At 38.3% G+C, this 21,209-nt stretch overlaps 1 protein-coding gene across 2 annotated transcripts in view; it reads right to left on the bottom strand.

Annotated features, from left to right (window-relative positions):
• ZDHHC17 (zinc finger DHHC-type palmitoyltransferase 17) overlaps nucleotides 1-21,209 on the bottom strand; it is an 83,445-nt gene that overhangs the window by 42,842 nt on the left and 19,394 nt on the right. For both annotated transcript variants that reach the window (XR_008464868.1, XM_054191467.1), the window contains exons 3-5: nucleotides 10,306-10,428; nucleotides 3,041-3,118; nucleotides 1,484-1,628 (exon numbers count right to left, since the gene is read on the bottom strand). Coding sequence is in view for 1 of the 2 variants with exons in the window: in XM_054191467.1 (XP_054047442.1) it covers nucleotides 1,484-1,628; nucleotides 3,041-3,118; nucleotides 10,306-10,428 (346 nt within the window). In the remaining variant the exon portion in view is untranslated. The remainder of the gene's footprint in view (nucleotides 1-1,483; nucleotides 1,629-3,040; nucleotides 3,119-10,305; nucleotides 10,429-21,209) is intronic.

Raw genomic sequence — 21,209 nt, forward strand, 5'->3', positions numbered from 1 at the left:
AATTACTGTTAAAATTAATATAAACTTACAGCATGCAAAGGAGACCAAAATGATAATATTTGGGGGATTTAATAGGAATCATCCTTTTAAAAGCTATTGATCAGGAGTGCTGTTTCCAAGATAATAGGTTTTAAATTTTAAAGCAAGTTTTGTGTGTTTATGTATGTACACATGTAAAGACACACAGTTTCTTTTGGACTGAAGTATTATGTGCTTAGATAAATAGGACAGGTCTGTATACACACATGAGGACAAACAAATATTTACTGGGAGATTTCATAATCACAGTAGAACACTTTAAAGGCCATTTATACTTCATTAATGTTACGTTTTAAACAAGTTCCCACTTGTATAACATCTGCAAGGTTTTTCTGGTAACATAAAACCCACATACAATTATACATAATTTGCGAACAAAATACAAAACTTGTTCCTGATGAAAAAGCATTTCTCTCCAACCATTAACTCTTACAAAAGAGTGTTTATATATCATTAGCCTCTTCTTGTGCCTAGCTTACTCTCTATCATACACTAAATACTGTATTACCAAACAGTTCTCCAATACAAATAAACAATAGTTTAGTTTTTCACACATACAGGCAACATCATTTTCTGCATCAAATTTAGCATTTGTTTTACACAGACCAAACACACGGATTTCACAGTCATATTCTACTTGACTCATTGGATCATATCTTTTTTTCTATTTAAAAGAATAAGCAGAATACAGAAGTGTGAACAGCATTAGCAAGACTGTAAAAAGAGAGGAACGCTTTGACATTTTTACATGGTTTACAAAGTAAATCAAATTTGTGCTTCAGGCATGTATCCGCAGGTGAGTAAATCTACAAATTATAGTATAGGGTGAGCAGCAAAAAGTTGAACGTGGTTTTGAGCATATAGACTGAAGGATGGGAGACACTGAGAACAATAATGAATACACATGCTTTTTACACACATTACAGATCTAGCAGTAACACAAGAAGCTAGCAAGAAGGCTTTGCGTTATTTTGGGTTTTTTATTATTTACACACGCATGCAGTAACTGCAATAAATAAAAGTTGTGGACTGAGGCGTAAAAAAAGAGAAGACCTGTGACAACTCTGTCATTAGATTCTTTACCCATGTATAAACTGATGATTCTGTGAAGAATTCTAAAGTATTTGCTATCATTGACACTGTTAACTTTTAAAGATAATTTCACTAGAAATAACGAATGGTAAAAAAAATAAATGCTAGAATTTCCACATACCACACTAGACAGGTATGAATTAAAGCCAAAGTACTCAGACCACTGTTAGAGGAAATTAAGTTAGCAGGCGGCACATCAATACTGTAGTCTACAATAAAAATAATTCAATGTCCTTTATGTTTAGTCAGACAAATATTTTGCATTTCCTGAATGATAGGTATATATTTCAATTGTTTTCCTATTCTAATTTTGAGTGGAATCTATTTAAATATCATATTACTTAAAATTTACCTGTCCTTTTGCTATCAGGTAAGCAACAATTGAAGTATGTCCAAACTGGGCAGCCAAATGAATACAGCTACATCCTTCTCCATCAATTAGCGACGGATCTGCCCCATATTTCATCAGCTGTACAACCATGGATAAGTGACCCTGTCTAAATGCAACAAAAGACAAAAACCAAACAACTGAATAACTATATACAGAAAAAGCTATTAAAATTCGAATATTTGAATATAACGAATATGTTTAGCAGTTAATTACACTACCAGAGCTTCCGCACTTTGACTCACACTGTGAAAACAACAAATGTCACAATCTCATTCTGCAACTGAGTAAGCAAACTCCTTCACATGAGCAAATTCTATGCAGTCAATGCATGCACCACATGAAACTGGCGTAAGTGTGTTGTATACCAAAAGGCCAGTCAACAAAAAAATCCAAGTTATTAGTTTAGAAATCCAGTCTGCTGTGGCTTCTTCTAATCCACATATGAAACCTGCTATTTTTTTTATATTTTGCCTATATCAAACTGGCTATATACTCTCACTTTTTGTGGGGCATATGGTTTATCTTTCTACTATTAAAAACAGTAGTGAAATAAAAATAGGAAGAAAAAAGAAAAAGGAAAACTGAAGGCTTATGCTTCCCCCACACCACATTAAAAGCTTAAGCATCTTTTTGGTGAAATGAGCATAGGCATATCCTTGTTGATATGATGCCTAACTGGCAGCACGTACTTTCTGACACAAGCAAAAAGATTTTTTCCATGTCAGAAGCAGCTTTGGAGACTGCTTTACAAAACAACAGATTACAGCTACAAACATCAGGAAATTTAATCAAGTTTTTGTGCTATTAATGTAGAACAGAATGTGATTTGTAACAAAAAGCTAAAATCTTCAGTGGAGGCCAGCAAGCAAGTCCTCATCCTGAGAAAACAAATTATTTTAATATATTAAATGTTCTAAAGCTAATTTTGTAAGCCTCCTTTTGCAGTCTACAGTTAAAAATATTAATATGGACAGTGTTCCTTTCCTGCCTATTTCTAGGCGGTTGTCTGAAGAAGCAGCTGCTACTTGAAAGCTGTCTTCAACTTTCCCAGCCATTCACCATTCTCAGACTATCTTCTACATCATAAATCTGATTTTAAACGGATCTTAAGAAACAATCCAAACACGAAATAGGACACTGCAAGGACAACGTCACACAAAAACATCCCTAGCCCCATCTGCACAAGTGTTGCTGAACTTTGGAAGACTGACAAAAGTAAGATCTTCAAAGTAAGAGTAAACCAACGTGACTATAGGCTCTAATTTTACTTTACTCTTTTTCCTATCGTAGCAATTATCTTCCCCTACATCAGAAAGAGGTAAGACAAAAACTGAATTATATGCTGAAAGCTCCTGTAGCTCAAACATGCCACATTCACAGAGTGCTCAGTTATCAATGACTGAATTAATTCTTGCAAAGTATTCCCAGAAAATACAGGAATTTCATAAATCATTAAGTAGCAGATTCCAAGTTAAGAAAAAACACAGGAAAAGAAAATTCCAGAAGACTTTTCCCCACCTTGTTGCCCAGTGAAGTGGGGTAGAATTTAAATCTCCTCCAAGCTGATCAACGATAGCACCTTTTGATATATAGTATCTGGAATAACAAAAATAGTAAACATTATTGCTTGTCTTGGTTAAACATAAAGGACATACAGTAAACATGTCTGATGTTATATGAAAACAGTTACAGAAGATCAGAACCTTTCCTTGCCTTCATATAACCCTCCTTTTAAGAGGTCATACATATATATTCAATTTTTTGCCTTTTTGATGTGGCTTGGGAGAGTGGGGATGCTTCCTACTGTGTTTTAAACATGCTGCTATTTCCTAGTTTGGTTCTAAGGTAAAACAGAATAATTGCTCTGTATATATTAGTACAAGCTGTCCTAACACAAAAGTATTTTATAAAATGGATTCTTCTAAATTATTTAGGGGTTGCTCCATTAAAAAGAATTCTGAATTAATGGTAAAAATATGCTGCTAGCATATTTAGAGAATTTTGGCTAAAACGGCAAAATTGTATACAATTCAACTTGCAGCACGTATCATCACTGGAATGGCCCTGCTGAAGTCATTGTTCCAAGAGCTCATGCCTAAGTAACATGTTCAGCCAAGTACTAAGATGTCTGCATACTTGTCAATCGCTATTAATCAAAGGACAAAAACATCTGAGTATTTAAAAAATACTTCTAAATGATGGTCTAGAAATTATTTTTCCCTCAAGAACATTTATAAAAAGATGTGCTATCTGTTGGAACAAAACAAGTTACCTATATTTAACTGCAGCAATTCATATTCATAGTCATTTGTACTGTTTCTGTGAGCTGTTTCCCTTGCTGTTTTACATGGGACACTGAACTGGCAATATTACTTTTCCTTTGTGCAAGAAAATGCACACCTTACAAAGAAATTAATGGTTTTTAAGAAACAGGCCTTCGCAGAAGGCTTCTAGTTCTTCATTCACTACTGTATAAGCCACTGGGAAAAAAAAAAGGTTATTATTAACAGACCTTTGAAAATTATTGTCATTTGTTGTCCTTAAACCAGGACGAGCACTATCTAGCTATAGATTTCTAAGTGCTTGCATATTTCAAGTACCTGTGCCTGCAGGACTGCCACTTTCAAAATACCTGTCAGGTATATATGAATGGTGCTCTCCCACCCACACAAACCGTCCTTCAAATCCTCAGCATTGAGATTTTGGCGCCTCAATTTCCTCTAAGTGTTTCAAGACATGGCAAGAAGGGCAACGAACAAAACAATTTGAAAAACATTACTCTAAGTAACCATCTTCTTTTTCTTTAGTGCTTACTGATTCACAGACTGAAACTTCAAAAACAGCCCAAAAGCTACCTTCAGGAACAGAAACTGAAAAATGCATTAGCTAACCATATCCACACTAAAAACACCCAAAGGAAAAGTCCCTTTACACAGTTGCTTTAGAGCCTTGAGACACAATGAAGTACTTCAGCAGACTTGCCAGAGTCTGTATGACAAACCAGAGTTTGTATGACAAACAAGATGTGCTCTGATTGACACGGGACAGTCCACCCCACTGTTCTCCAGCACCAAAAGAATAGAATTGCAACATCTCTCTGCTGAAGTTAAGCTTTTGGATTTCTCCATGAGAATAACCAAATATTTTTTGAAAGTCTTGGTCCCATGTAGGTGAAAAGACAAGGCATATATAAGATAGAGGGACAATGTAATTTTGTTATTGTGAAGCGAAGTCTCAACTACCAAAGAATAAATTTGAAAAAGACACTGAGAAGCTATATAGTCCACCTTGGGGAGGAGCTGTCAAGATAAAAGACAGCACAAAAAAATTCACAGTCAAAGCTTGGATCCATTCGCTGATGTGACAGCCACTCATGGGGAGGTGAACATTAAACAGATTGTCTTCATTCAAATACTGGTCCCCACATAAACACAAAATATGTTCACATTCTACTGAGCAGCAGAACTGCTTACTGGTTAGTACGTTTTATTTAGAAGGAAGAACTTGCAGTTTGACAACTGGGAAAAGACAAGGCAGCAATCTCCTGCCAGATGGCACATTGGAATAACATTTTATGTTTCCTTAAGGCTATTCTTAGACTAAGCTGAGATTTATCATTGCATTTTGGTTTCAGTACACATAAATGGTGAGATTTTTCTGCAAAACCAGACTGAGAACTTAATCTCCTTGCCTAGGTAGATCTTGCAGAAGCAATTTTGTGCTTGGTGAGATTCTACTCTCGGTGAGTCATCTAAGCTTCCATGCTAGAAAATGCCTGGTGTGCAAGTCCTATTTAAGCAATCTACTTACATTCAAAGCAAGCAGATCTGGTAAGAGCTCGCCTTAAGAAGAAAATACTTCCAACTGATCTCCACATTAGGATCACTAAGTCTTTGCCAGGCATTTGAAAACTGCCCCAGCTTGAATTCAGTGCTTGTGGAATCAAAGTGTACACAGTCACAGTTGCTAGAAGGAGGGAAAGTGGAAGAGAAATCCTTGTCTGGAGAAATGTAGTCAGTAGGTAACTGTAGAGATAAAAGGCCAATTTTTGCATTTTTACAAAATTGAGTTGAAGACAGACCAAAAGATCAGTGTCATGACGAAAAGAGAATTACATTGTGGATGTCTGACACTTCTCCCTAATCCTACAGAAAGAAGAAAAGGTTCTGTAGTTTTCCTTGTAAAATATCCATGGGCTTCACCGGTATCTACACTGAATATGAATTCTCACAATAGACAGGATGAGGAAATCCTAAAAACAAGAGAAGTCTAATTCTAAGCCTGCACTCTCCACAGATGAGCTGCTAAGCTACTTCACTGGGAAGACCTTATATAATCAATACCCAGTAAGCAAGACGCTGAGACAGAATCATAGAATCATTTAGGTTGGAAAAGACCTTTACAATCATTAAGTCCAATCGTTAACCTAGCACTGCCAAGTCCACCACTAAACCATGTCCCTTAAGCGGACCACTTACACTTCGACTCTATCTCTGTGATACCAAGTTCACTAGCCAACATGTTTAATGCCATTATCCATTGCACATAATGGGCTCAAATACTGGAGACTTGGGGAAAGACGTGATAGGATCAAACAAGAAGAAAAACACAGAATAATTTCTTTCTAAGGAAACAGAATAATCTGGTGTCTCACAAAAGAGAGAGTGACAGAGCACACGATATGCTGGGTGATATAAACTGAAATAAATCAACACCCCCTAAAGACAGAGGAACTTGGAGAGTACAAACTGCATCAAGAGCAATGAATTTTATATGCAGTTAAACATACTAGTAGTCACATGCACTCTAGTAAACAGCAGGAAGAAAATGCAATGCTGTATGTCACAGTGACAGAGATGCATCAAGAAGACACAAGAGCTTTGACATACTGTTGAGGAAAAAAGAATTAGAGACACTAGATTTAAGAACATTCAATTGTCAGGGCTCATACTAAAATAACTTGAAAGAGATATGGCTGGTACAAGTAAGGTTATGTTGAATTAAAATTCTGAGAACAAGTTTCCAGCACTCAAATGTACATGGAGAGATCGCCCTAACACGTAATTGCAGATAGAGATTTAAGCACAGACTTCCACCTATCTGAATCTGACATTTTGATTGTGAACCACCTCTATGTCCAACATAATTTCTATAGCAGGAAATCGTTAGCAACATGCTTGGAGGGGAAATAAAAGGTAAAATACAACATGAAATAGCCATATGTTAAAGTACTTCTTTCACAAATTTAGCTTCAAAAGAGGACTAATGGTGAATTTAAAATTTGGTCCGATTTTACTCTCTGAATGACAGAAGGTCCCCAAACAAATTTTTCTGGGCAGGATTTTTTGTTTGTTTGCTTTGGGTTGGTTGTTTGTTTGTTTTAAAGAAAAAGCTGTAGAATATATAAAATGCTAGTGAACTAAAGCATTAAGTCATAACCAAGTACCACTGCAAGAGACAGACTGTAAATTCCCTGACGAGGGGCAGAAAGCCCTCCAAACCTTCAATGGAATGCCCCAAACACTCACAAGGAAATAAATAATGCAGGCCTGGCTTTCAAAAAACTGATAAGGCTAACACTTCTGGCGCCTGAACGTGTGGGAGAACCATTTTGTGAAGACAAGATAGTTCTGCCACTCATGTGGTGAGCTTGCTAGTTCTCCGTTCTCAAGGCCATTGTGTCCGATGAGTGACCTTTGCTTCATTATCTGCAAAATGCATATGAAAGCACACACCCTGCATATGCTAATGAAGATTATAGAGATCATGCTAAACATATATGACATATATGGCACTTGTCTCTCCACCCAAATCATGCTACATGTCACTTGGGAGAAGGGAGAAACCTGAGACGAGGCTGTCCTTGGCAAGGGGGGTGGACCATGCTAATTCAGCAAACATAAAAGAGGGGAAAAAAGAAGAAACAAAGGAAGATCGTGCCTGCGAAGATTCTTACCAAAAAAGAAGACCATACCTGGGAAATTTTTTCCAAGAAAAAAAGAAGATTATGCCTGGGAAGATTCCCTTAAAAAGACACTGGAACCAGGACCAGTGATCTCTTTATCTCTGTTCTTTTTCTCTGTCTTTTCCTTTCTCTGTCCCTTGGTTTCTCTTTTCTCTTAGAGATGTTAAGTAATGGTTAGAGTTGTTAAGTAACGACCTTAAGTACTGCTTGCCATAAGTTGTTGTATACCCATTGTTAAGTAACACAATGCATACCTCACCATTTGCCATAATTTGTTACATACCTAACCGATTATTGTGGACTTGATAAGACCTATACTAGTCATTTGGGGAAACTAATAAATGTTTGTACATGGACCTTGAGATTTATCTCACCTTAGTCCGCGCCATGGGGAATTTACAAATCTGAGTCACTCACCCCAACTCTTTCCTGAGAGTGGGACATGACAACCACGCAAGTACAATTCACTGCACTGCGAAGCTAATACAGAAACTGTATGTAAGTTAATACAGAAACACTATCCACAGCACAGGCCTATTTTTTCAAATGCCTCATGTCATACTGGTGGTTTTAAATTGTGGTAGTTGTCTCAATGCCATTCACTTTTCAGACCTTATAAAGACATATCAAATGAGATGGAATATCTGTAATACAAATGTGTCTTCCAACAGCTCAAGTAAGATGAACAATTCATTGCACGTCATCCATTATGCATTGAAGATGGATAAAAAAAAAGCAAGCCCAAAATATAACAACTGCTTTTAAATGCTGTACTTTTCTTAAAGAAAAACAGCTATCTGAAAAATTTTACACATATCAGTTATTTCACAGCAAGTTATAAGGAAAATGGAATGCAAAGGAAGAAAACATCAGGATCTAAAACGTAAACTGGGGTCCTGCATCACTTTTGCAAGAGGCTCTCTTTCAGTGTGCTAGAAAGCACAGTGGTTACCTATCTTATAATAAAAGGAAGATACTAAAATGAGAATTATGGTTACCATGATAAGCTTCTACCCATAATAAAGACAAAAAACCTGTTGTCCTATCTATTGTATATAATTTAAAAAATTATTTCAGAAACACTGAATTACTTCACACAATCTTTTAGTTTGGAATTGACCTTTGGAGAGCATCTCATCTAACCATCCCTGATCAAAGAATCTACATCATGTTGTCTAGGATCATGTCCAGTTGGGTTCCGAATGTCTCTAAGCATGGAGAGTTCACAACCTCTCTGGGCAACCTGTGCCAATGCTCAGTCACCTGCACAGTATTTCAGGTATGATATCACCAGGTATCCCAGGTGCTTATGTACATTGATAAGATACTCCCTGAGGATCTTATAAACACTGACGAGATAAGCCTTCTTTTCTCTAAGCTAAGAAGTCCAAGCTCTTGCAGCCTCTCCTCACGTCAGATGTTTCAATCCCTTCATCATCTTTATGTCCCTGCACTGGACTCACACCAGTAAGCCTGTATCGTTCTTGCAAAGGGGAACACACAACTTCACACGGATGTTAAGCTTCAACAGTTGAGCAAAGAGGAAAAATCACCTCCCTCAAAATGCTGCCAATATTTTTCTTAATGAGGCCCAGTATACCAGTAATTTTTTCTGCTGAAAGGCTGCATTGTTGGTTCAACAACAAGGTCCTTCTCATCAGATGTAAATCTTTATCTTTTTACCTGTCTTTATCTTCAACCACCCTGATATCTGTTGGAGTGACAACACAGCATGGCGTAAACAATCCAGGAAGTTCCTGGACTGCTTTGATGATAACCTCCTTCTGCTAGTGATAAAGGAGGCAACAAGGAGAGGTGCCATGCTGGACCTTGTTCTCACAAACAAGGAGGGGCTGGTGGGGAGGTATGTCAGTGACAAAAGAAGACTAGTGAAAACACAGGCCTTCTCCAGAAGGAAACGGGAGACCTGGTCACCCAGGATATGGACAAGACTGAGCTACACAATGACCTTTCTGCCTCAGTCTTCACTGGCAAGTCCTCTAGCCACATCGTCCAAGTCGTAGAAGGCAAAGGAGAATCTTAACAATATTTTGTGTATATGGATTTAATTGCATGTACTTAATTCATTTGTTTTTTACTGGTAGAGAAAAAAACCCAAACATATTGTATATACGCTCATGACTTGTAAACCAGCAAGTACTAAGAATTACCCTTTCAGAATTTAAACTCTCTGTGTTCTGAAAGATAGTAAGTTTTGACATATAGTCTCAAGTATTACGCTCCAGAGTTTATAAACTGAAAAGCAAAAAAATACGCAAATCCCATAGCTCCACTATTAAAGATTGTTATTATTTGAAAGGGCAGTTGCAGCAATGTTACCTGTTGTAACGGCTGTGTTTTTAAAATGCAAAGAAGTTATTTAAGTTAGAACTTCTTGAAATGCTGACTGAAGTGGAAATTGCCCCTTGCATGACATTAATCTTGCTTATTGAAAAACATTCACTACCATCTAGTATCAAACTTCACCTCTTCAAAAAAGAAATTTGCTATTTCAACAAGTATACCGCAACATAAAGAAACTGCACGTGCAGCTGAACAGCTGTTCCACATGTTTATGTCATCTGAGAAGCGTGTGAGCTTGACTTCTGGACTCCTCATAGGTTTCATTTCTGTTTGTGTCATTAAAACTTTGCTGACAAAATGTAAATTAGATCTTTTGACTACTCCCCCCATCCCCAAATTTCAAAACTAAAAATTGCATTTTTAAGAAAGTTAAGATTATTTACACCTTAAAAAGAGAAATCAACATTTTTAAGGACATGACTGGTTTATTTTTAACTTAAAGTGTAATACGTACTTCACCAGATCTATCCTGTTGTTGATTGCAGCCCAGTGGAGAAGTGTTACGTTTTCTTTGTCTGGTTGTCGTACATCATAACCTGCTTCCACCAGCTCTCTACATCGTTCGTATATTCCATACCTTGAAGAAGAAAACAAGATTTTTCAAAGTTGTTACCTTGGATAAAAGCGCATCTGGCAAACACCATGCTTATGGTCACAATACAAAAGCTTCAACAGAAGAGAAATGAAGCAGAAATTTTACTTTCTGTTTCTATATGATTACAGATCTCTTGCAACAAGAAGCTTCCACTGGCAGAAGTTATATTAACCAATTCAAGATTTTACAGAAAACTTGTCTCCACAGCAAATTATACAGTAAAACAAGGCAAAATATAAATAAGAATTAAACTAAGTATAACTTAAACTTTTCTCTTCCCAGGGACTCCACTACATTTGCTTCTCCCACCTCTGTTCTCCTTCTTTTCCATCTCTTGAAGACCAAAAGAGCTCAGCTAACTAATTTGACAGCATCTTCCTAAAATTCTAAGATCATCAGATCAATTACAAACACTAACAGAGGTCAAACACTTACCATTTTTCTTCTCAGATAACAAACAGCAATTTGTCTAATGTAAATTAGTACCATCTACTTTTTTACACCACTTCAAAATTCTATACTTTAATATGAAATGAATTCTTTAATTAAAGATGACTATTAAATTGTGAGCTACTTTCACTTGTAAATAATTCTGTATACATTTTGAAAGTTGAAACAATTCAGCAAGCATAAACATCACATAGGCATCTAATGCAGGACTGACTCCAACATTAAATAATGTTTGTCTTGATGCTTACACTGTTTTACCAAGTATTTTTAGTGGCAATAAAAGAAATACAGAAAGCACATAAAGATAACATTTCAATGTCTGTACGACCCACAGGGATTTCTCAAGTCTCAAGGAGGAGACTGATGTGTGGGCAAACCTTGAAATCAAGATCAATGCCTCGTGACATCCGACTTCTGCTAGAGCAGAATGTTAACAGCCTCTCAAAATTGGAATTTAAGTTTTCCTTATGCTGCTTCTGTGTTCTACTTTCTGCAGAAGAGACAGCCTTAGACAACATAAGGTTCCTTTGCTCCACTTGATCAGCTTGCGTAACTGATGCCGAGACCTTTTTTCCAGGGTAGTTATCAGTCTTACTTTTTCTTTCATGTATTTGAATGGATCCTCAATCTGGACAGTGCTCCCATAGTGAAGCCTCAAATGACTCAAATCAGCAAAGCTCAGGAATGCCTTCCTTCACAGGCTTAAAGCACGTAAATTAGTTGGACGCTATTAAAAAAGACGTACTAGACATAACAACCCACTTAGACCATGTTGTTTTGAATTTCTTAGGAAAGTTGCACTAGAAATTATGAAAAATGCTAGAAATTGCTGTCATACGCATAATCTTTCCAAACATTACAGAGGACCAGAACAAAAGACTATTGTGTGCAGAACACACCAACTGGCAACAAGCCTATAAAATTTGGTTTCTCAGACTGAGTAAAAAAGCAGCAGTCATGAATAATTTCAACGACGAAGCTTTGTTTTTAATCATTTGGGAGCCGGGGGGAAAGAAGAGGTTTGGTTTACGAAGACTTAAAAATATGCAACCAGCTAGACAAGATACACATACTCAGACACACATAACTGCCAGGAAAACTGATAAGGTTCTAAGTCTGGCCAATCCCAAGGCACACTATCTTCCAAGTCCCAGTCTAGATCAGCAGTGTGGCCTGACGAGTGCTTGTTCAAGTGGCTTAACAGGTACCATTCCTGACTTTCCCCCCCTCCAGCTGAAAGGGCCACTGAAATAGGTTAGGACTACTAAAGGCAGGTCAGCCAAGAACGAGGAGTGAGAAGAGACAGTAGAAGCGATGGGGGAAAGAAGGACTTCTGAAAGCAGGACAGCAAATTCTGATCTTACTGCCACACTAGCATATTACAATATCTGGAGATAACCTGGAAAGAAATTCTTATAGAATAGCAAAATACCCTTTTGTTGACAAGCTGTTCTGCTCCAGTCAGCTGTTACAACGACCCTTCCTACTGTAGACTTCTCCTGCCTTCATTTAAAACAACTAACTGAAGCCATAACATAAGAAATTATTGACCTACAGCCTTGCTATTAGGTTTAACAGTCACCAGTGAAAAAAACTGTAGTGCCTAAGGTTGAGTTTAGCTGACTCTCATCCTGCTTAAATAAAGTACTACTACACAACAAGAAGTAATTATGTTAATAAAATATTCTAAGTTATTGGAAAGATACAAAGAACCCAAAACCACAACAATGCTAACTTCTATGAAGTTTAAGAGGCAATCATGTAAACCTTTCATGCAATGGATTAGGATTTTCCTTACATGTACTGGTTTTGGCTGGGATTAAGTTAATTCTCTCCGTAGTAGCACCCATGAGGCTATGTTTTGGATTTGTGACCAAATCAGTGTTGATAACACAACAATATTTTAGCTATTACTGAGCAGTGCTTACACAAGGTCAAGCAAGGCCTTTTCTGCTTCTCACACTGCCCTGCCAGAGGGCTGGGGGTGCACAAGAAGCTGAGTGGGGACACAGCCAGGACAGCTGACCCCAACTGACCGAAGAGACATCCTGTTCCACATGACACTGTGCTCAGCAATGATGTCTGGGGGAAGGGGGACATTTGGTGTTATGGTGTTTGTCTTCCCAAGTAACTGTTAGGTGTGATGGAGCCCTGCTGTCCTGAAGACAGCTGAACAACTGCCTGCCGATGGGAAGTAGTGAATGGATTCCTTATTTTGCTTTGCTTGTGCACACAGCTTTTGTTTTCCCTACTAAACTGTCTTTATCTCAACGCATGAGTTCTCACTTTTACCATTCAGATTCACTTCCCCATCCCACCAGAGGAAAGTGAGCGAGCAGCTGTGTGGGGCTCAGCTGCCTACCCAGCTTAGCGCACATTACTATTGGTCAGCTACGGTAAAACATATGAATGATTTAGGTGAGTATCCTAACAAGGTAACTACACAACACAAAATGGACCTCCTTGAAAGTAACCTCTGATATCTAGTCAGCTTTCTGTTAGACCACACTACCAAGACAGGTATAACCAAGCAGCACCGCCACAGTCTTCTGGGGGTTGGGACAGGGCAGGTGTTTGTTCTTTGGTATTTTGGCAAGGGGGTTTTGTGGGTTTTTTTATTTTATTGAACGCAAATCTCTAGTCCTGCAGAAAATGTGATGCTGCTTTCTGAAAAACTTTGCTCAAGAGAGAGGAAAATGAAGAAGAGCTGTAGCAAGCATCCGAATCGACTCCGCAGCCTGTTGAGGCAGAACGCCATCACCAATGCCCCTGCAGAAGCCCTGACAGGATGCTCTAATTATGCTCCTCCACCGACATTTACGAACACCACCCTCTAGAATTCACCCATACACTGCTGTGAGGCCCTGGGCAAAGACTACTGCATGGGTTCAGATACAACAAGGAGTAGTAGGAATAGATTCCCTCTTCGGGCTTTACATCATAGACTTTCCCTCCTCCCCAATGGAAGGCAAACTGCAAGTCACAGGTACTTTCTACGGCTTGGGCAGAAAACAAATCATGAAGTTCTGCAACACATAGAAGAGCCTTCTCAGGAAAACAAAACACTTTCCAAAAGTTAAACTGAGAATGAGGTACGCAGCAATTTTTTATTTAAGTCAACATCAGTTTGTCTGTTCCTAAAAATTTGTTTTGGTATCTTGAACTCAATCATAACCGATTACAAAAGATGTAACACAAGGTGTAATTTAATAACACTTCACTTTAATATATTGTCACAAGAGGACTTAAGGATCTAAGACAGGCAAAATCTGCCTGGCAAAAAAGGTTAGGAATTTACAACAATTTGCTACTCTTCCTGGAAACAGCAGGCTCTCCACAATTAAATAAAACACCAAATCTGATGCAGTCATGCACATTAACTTGATGCACACAAGTCTATGGGACCAGATGGGTTACATCCAAGAGTGCTGAAAGAGTTGGCAGACGTGCTCGCCAAGCCACTTTCCATTATTTACCTGAAGTCATGGCTAACTGGGGAGGTCACAATGGACTAGAGGGTAGCAAATGTAGCACCCATTTACAAAAAAGGCAGAAAGGAGGATCTGGGAAACTATAGACCTGGCAGTCTGACCTCAGTAGCAGGGAAGGTCATGGAGCAGATCATCCTGAGTGCCATTACAAGTCATATAATGGACAACCAGGGGATCAGGCCTAGTCAGCATGGTTTTATGAAAGGCAGGTCCTGCCTGACGAACCTGATCTTCTATGACAAGATGACCCAATTCTTGGATGAGGGAAAGGCCGTGGATATTATCTACCTAGACTTTCAAAAAGCATTTGACACTATTCCCCATAGAATTCTCATGGAAAAACTGGCTGCTCATGGCCTGGATGAGCATACGATCTGCTGGATCAAGCACTGGCTGGCTGGACGGTCCCAAAAAGTGGTGGTCAATGGAGTTAAATCCAGCCGGCGGCTGGTCACAAGGTGGTGTTCCACAGGGCTCGGTGTTAGGACCATTTCTGTTTAACGTCTTTATTGATGACCTTGATAAGGACATAGAGTGTATCATCAGCAAGTTTGCAGATGATATGAAGCTAAGCGGGAGTGTTGATCTACATGAGGATAGGGAGGCTCTACAGAGAGACTTGGATAGATCGGACCGATGGGCCAACACTAATGGAATTAGCTTCAACAAGGCCAAGTGCCAGGTCCTGCACTTGGGACACAACAGCCCCATGCATCGCTACAGGCTTGGGGAAGTGTGGCTGGAGAGCTGCCTGGCAGAAAAGGACCTGGGGGTTCTAATTGACAAGCGGCTGAACATGAGCGAGCAGTGTGGCCAAGAAAGCCAATGCCATCCTGGCTTGTATTAGAAACAGTGTGACCAGCAGAAGGAGGGAGGTGATTGTCCCCCTGTACTCAGCACTGGTGAGGCCGCACCTTGAGTATTGTGTCCAGTTTTGGGCACCTCAATACAAGAGAGATATCGAGGTGCTGGAGCGAGTGCAGAGGAGGGCAACGAAGCTGGTGAAGGGCCTCCAGAATAAACCTTATGAGGAGCGATTGAAGGAGCTGGGACTGTTTAGTTTGAGGAAGAGGAGGCTGAGGGGAGACCTCATCACTCTCTGCAACTACTTGAAAGGACATTGTAGAGAGGTTGGTGCCGGTCTCTTCTCACAGGTAATTAGCAATAGAACAAGAGGGAATGGGTTCAAGCTGCAGCAGGGTGGGTTTAGGCTGGACATTAGGTAAAAATTCTTCACAGAAAGAGTGGTCAGACACTGGAATAGGCTGCCCAGGGAGGTGGTGGAGTCACCATCCCTGAATGTGTTTAAGAGTCATTTAGATGTGGTGTTGGGGGATATGGTGTAGGGGAGAACTTTGTAGAGTGGCATTGATGGTTGGACTCAGTGATCCCAAGGGTCTTTTCCAACCTAAATGATTCTATGGTTTCTTGAGCTCTGTCCTAGAAATGCAGCATTCTTTTCTCACACACTACCTACAGTATTCTTCCATCAATTTGCTGCAGCTGACTTCACCTTGCCTTCTCCAAAGGTTCATGATGCACTGTTAGATTACAAAATGAGAAAGTTACCTATTTCAGACACTCAGCGCAATCGTGCTCATAATGTTGTTATAAAGGGCTCTATGCCCTTCAAGAAAGAGGAATGGAGGAAAAGATTCAAATCCTCACAAGAGACTGGTGTATTAACGTAAAAAAAACCTCAATGTCTGGGTGAATTCTAGAGGGTGATGCTGTAAACATCAATATGGAGTATAATTAAAGCACACTATTGAGCTTGCCTTGTTCTGAAAGAAATGGGACTAGTTCTTCCAGGGCAAAAATACCATCACTCTCTCTAAGCCATTTTGGTAACTAACCTGTAACATTTTATTTGTCATCACAAGTTAAAGATAGTCTGAATTAAATACTTTCAAAAATAGTATCCTAGAAGCCTTTTGCATTTTAAGTATGTAGTTCATTTTTTAGTCTTTTGTCTGCAAGCACATTGACTCTTGGAAATAGACACTGCCAGCTTTGCAGCATGATTAACGTAAAATTTGGCCACAATACTAGGAAGGAATCTCTCTTCAGTGAGCACATCACCATGCCAACAAACAGTAGGTAAGCCAGGAGCTCACTCCCTCATCTTGCTATCATTGTAATTCCAATCAAAGCTGTTTTAACTGGAAATGCAATTAGTAGAAAAATGACCTTTTTATCTTTCGAAGTCTCATTCCCATGAATGATGGTTAAATACTAACAAAGCCTTTCATGCGTTCTCATGTGGTTTTTTGTGTTGAGCAGTAAGGCAGTTTTGTTTTCAACAGCGCAAGGATAACTCAAGAGCTGCTTAATGAACTGTTAACAGTGATGCTGAGAGACAAGAGAAATTCAGCTCTTGCATATGTTCCAAAGCCTCAAATTTAAGTCTAGACGGTTGTGGCTGTATTACTAGTGTGGTTAAAAAAATCCCACCCTTCCATGTCTACTTCAGGTACGTTTAACTTTCAGCAATATAATCAAACTCCTTGGGCACAAATGACCAGGCATAAAGAATATGTACCTATCTCACAGTCTGTCCAACCTCTCCTGTGAGTAGACAAAAAAAGCCAGCGGTAATTGTCACTTTGGCCAACCCTCACCATTTTGAATTATTCTATATATATATATCTTTTTTTTTCCCTTACCATTTACCCTATGAATGTCAAGAAATAGTGAGGAAAAGAGCATGTTCTCAAATATATCCAACAATTCTCTTTCTGAACAAGCATATTCCGTGCTGCATTATTTCACAATGCACACAACTTCATTTTGAATTATCTCAGTGAATAAAACTAACAGAAAAGTTAATCTTGCAATAATGAAATCGTAACACTTAAGCACAAGGAATCAATCTTGCAGAAGTCACAGAAGCACTCATTAATATCATTAAAGTTTAATACCCATGTTCATAACGGTTATTTAACATACTTTCAGCATAGCTGGAATTTGCTGAAGTCCACTACAAGCAGAAGGCACCTATTCACTCTAAAGAGAACTGAAAATCAGGATGCGAGGATTAATGTGCCGCAAATTTTGTTCTCCTAGTCATAACTCATCATACACTTCTCTACCTGTGAACATTTGCTACTTTTCCTTAGTTTCATGGCTTAGAAGATTTAAAACAAAATTTTAAGTTATTATGTTAACACACTACCCTCCCCAAGACATCATATTTAAAGTTATGACTCCAGCCTTGGATGACACAGGGCTACAGGTACCAGAAGAGATAGAAATAAACACACATGACATTAAACACACACAACTCCACTAAATTTCACTTTTAAATTGCTTGCAACTTTTTTTACAAGATTCCATTCCCTTGCAGCTCCAATGAGAGCACTGAATATCACAGAGAAATGAAAACAGTAGACAGCCCACCCTCTGATTTTGTAGATGCAGAAGAAATTCAAAGACTTTCTATGTAGTTCTAAGTGAAGTACTTATTATTAGTATGTAATGTTCCTCCATTGTAAAAGAAAAGGCAAGAATGCATGATTATTTTTTTTTTTACTACTGCTTTGAAAACAAATTTTCAAATACATACAAGTGGCCTGCTTCTGCTTTCAGAAACACAGTGGAAACTTTATATGAACCAAACAATTTTGCTATAACCAAATACAAGATGCCAAGAGATTACACACATATTGTAACATCTGCAAGATGAAGAGCTAAAACACTACTACTTTTAATGCTACCTAGATGCCCTGGGACATGTTTATAACAAAGCCAGTGAAGTGTCCTCTCTATCAATAGATATTAAAACCAACGACCGTGGTTTTTACTCCCACAAGTTTCTGCAAAATAAACACAGAGACAGGCTGTTTTTGATATAAAGCATGTCTAGGCTGCCACGTCTGATGGACAATTCATCAGGAACATAATGGGGAAAAATACAAATATTGATAAACTCTTTGCAATGAGAACATCAGCTGAATCACTCTTTTTTTAAACAAAGTCTTAATTTGATTGTAAGAGGTTATTAGATTTGTAACTCACAGTGTATGAGCATGTTAATTTAATTAGTGTCCAATCCACAGACTAAGAAGGTAAAGCATGCAAACAGCTCAACAAGATATGAAACAACAAACAAATACTTCTGGAAAAACGTGTGGAGCTTGCAAGCTCTTATATTCCTTTATTGAAAAACATAAAAGCAAATGCACCATTTTACTAGCATTGTTTTATTTCTCTGTAATCAAGTGCCAATAAACTCAACATCTCAAAATAGTATTTTACAGTCAAGCAGCATACACGAAGTACAGATAAGTTTTAAACCTTTTCATCCCACTTTTCATCATCATCTTTAAACTTTAAGGACCTATGTTCCCCATTTTCATGTTAAGTTGCAACAATAATGTAACTAGTTACTTTCACAGGAGAAACTTTTAATAATGCAGCACATCAAATACTGTAAGAACAATCATTATGAAAAAAATTAAATGACTGACTAGCTACTTAAATATCATGCCTAAGTGCTTCCTGCTTGGATTATCACAAATTTAACAGCAACCAGTTCTATGTTATGGCAAAATGCACCTTCTGCCTGTCAAGAAGCCTGCAATTTAAGTGGTCTTACATGAAATGCCAAATCATTTTGGATGACAGATCAGTTTGATTTTGTTTTTTTATTATTTTAAACAAACAAAAAAACAACACCCAAAAAACCCCAAAACCAACACAAAACAGAGGAAGATAGACAACAAAGCCACGAGGATGACCAGAGGGCTGGAACACCTCTCCTATGAGGACAGGCTGAGAGAGTTGGAGTTGTTCTGCCTGGAGAAGGGAAGGCTCCAGGGAGACCTTACAGCAACCTCCCAGTACCTGAAGGGGGCCTACAGGAAAGCTGGGGAGGGACTCTTTGTCAGGGACCATAGTGTCAGGACAAGGTGTAATGGTTTTAAACTAAAAGAGGGGAGATTTAGATTGGATTTTAGGAAGAAATTCGTTACTGTGAGGATGGTGAGACACTGGAACAGGTTGCCCAGGGAAGTTGTGGCTGCCCCATCCCTGGAGGTGTTCAAGGCCAGGCTGGATGGGGCTTTGAGCAGCCTGGTCTGGTGGGAGGTGTCCCTGCCCACGGCAGGGGGGTTGGAACTAGGTGATCTTTAAGGTCCCTTCCAACTCTAGCCATTCTATGATCCTGTGATTATTATAATTAGCTATCGGACCATTCTAAAGATCAACAGAGCTTCATTTAACTAATGGTAAGCACACGGCTACCATTTGACCATATCGCACTAAAAAAAACTGTCCTATTCTCTTGGGGAAGTTGTGTTCTGAAAACAAACAAACAAACAAAAAAAAAACACAAAACAAAAAAAAAGGAACTTGTGCTGTTAATTCTATGCTAAATGCTACACTTCTGGACTTGGAAAAAAAACACAACAACACACTCAAACTAAGAGACTGAAAATAATTCTTATTCTATTTTGCTACGTTCTACATGAGCTTACTAAACTGGGGAAGGGAGTTCTAGGAGACAGATCAGTGTCCTTTTTTTTTTTTTTTTTTTTTTTTTTTTTTTTTTTACAAAGCTTTTTGTGGCATCTTACTTAGATTAGCAGTGAACTAAAAAGTAAACAAGTTAATCAGACCGGTAAGTGAATACTGATTTTTGACTACAGGTGAGAGGATAAGATCATCTATTTTGCATACATATAAAAGAGGTTATATTTCTACAAAAGCGAATAACTACATAACTTTAATAGGAACTGCGTATCTTTTTAATAACACAGAATGAATACATCAGCAGCATTATTTATTTTATTGCGCGTCTCATGATATTTAGTGGGTTTATTTTCTGCCTTGAATTTCAGATATTTTGCCCTTTAAGACACTTGTTTTATATAACATAGCCTTCAAATCCTAGTAAACACTTAAAGGCGAGTTCTCCCTCTAGTTGGAGAAGTGCTGTCTGGATACCAACACTTGACCGTATACCCATGTTGACAGTCCCCCTTCCCTGTGATACTAACCATTAGGGCTATGATATGAAACTATAGTCCTCTTTAGCAAGATGTCATCATCTCTGTAAATCACATTTCACCATGACTGGGAAGGAACATAACAGATAATTCACAGCCCTGTTGATGCTTGTTTGAGAAAACCAGAAAAGAACTATAACAACTCAGCTGAAAGCATAGATCAGCCTAAATTTGAGGGCTAATGGGGACAAATGTGTTTTATAGTTTCAAACATGCAACGAGCATACAAGAATGGAAGCAGGTAACCTGTAAAATAATTTCTGCTGTCATATTTCCATGCTTCTAAGAAGCATCTACTTTGATGCTATGCCAATAGTTTCATTTCTAAAAATCCCCTAATATTAGGATTATAGGTTGCAGTATTACTATTAAAGTATTTAGAGCAATTGCAGAGTCAGTCAACTTCCTATTTCAGGAAGTTCAACTCCTCACAACTCAAAACAGAAAGCGAAGGAAAGTACATACTTCCTAAACCTAAATGGGGCCTGTGTCACAAGCAGAGCTGCAAAGCTGCTTTCAGTTGGAGAAGATGCCTTTTAGGAAAAAAAGGAAAGAAAAAATTTCTTTTAAGAAGAAAAAGGCAAATAGCTCAGCAAAATACGTAATAGTTTAAGCATTCAAGTTAAAAATGCAAGAAAAATAAAAATCTTACAAAACTCTCTATCATCTCAGCTCATTGAAGAAGAGTGACAGTGGTGGGGTTTCTGAATGGTAAACAATAACAAGCTAAAAATGTTGACAATTCTTCAGAAAGTCTTGTGAGTTAGTATGTACTACAGCACTGCGTAGAAGACAAATTTCTATAATTTATCTG

Source organism: Rissa tridactyla, chromosome 1 (assembly GCF_028500815.1).
Source record: "Rissa tridactyla isolate bRisTri1 chromosome 1, bRisTri1.patW.cur.20221130, whole genome shotgun sequence".
NCBI lineage: Eukaryota > Metazoa > Chordata > Aves > Charadriiformes > Laridae > Rissa > Rissa tridactyla.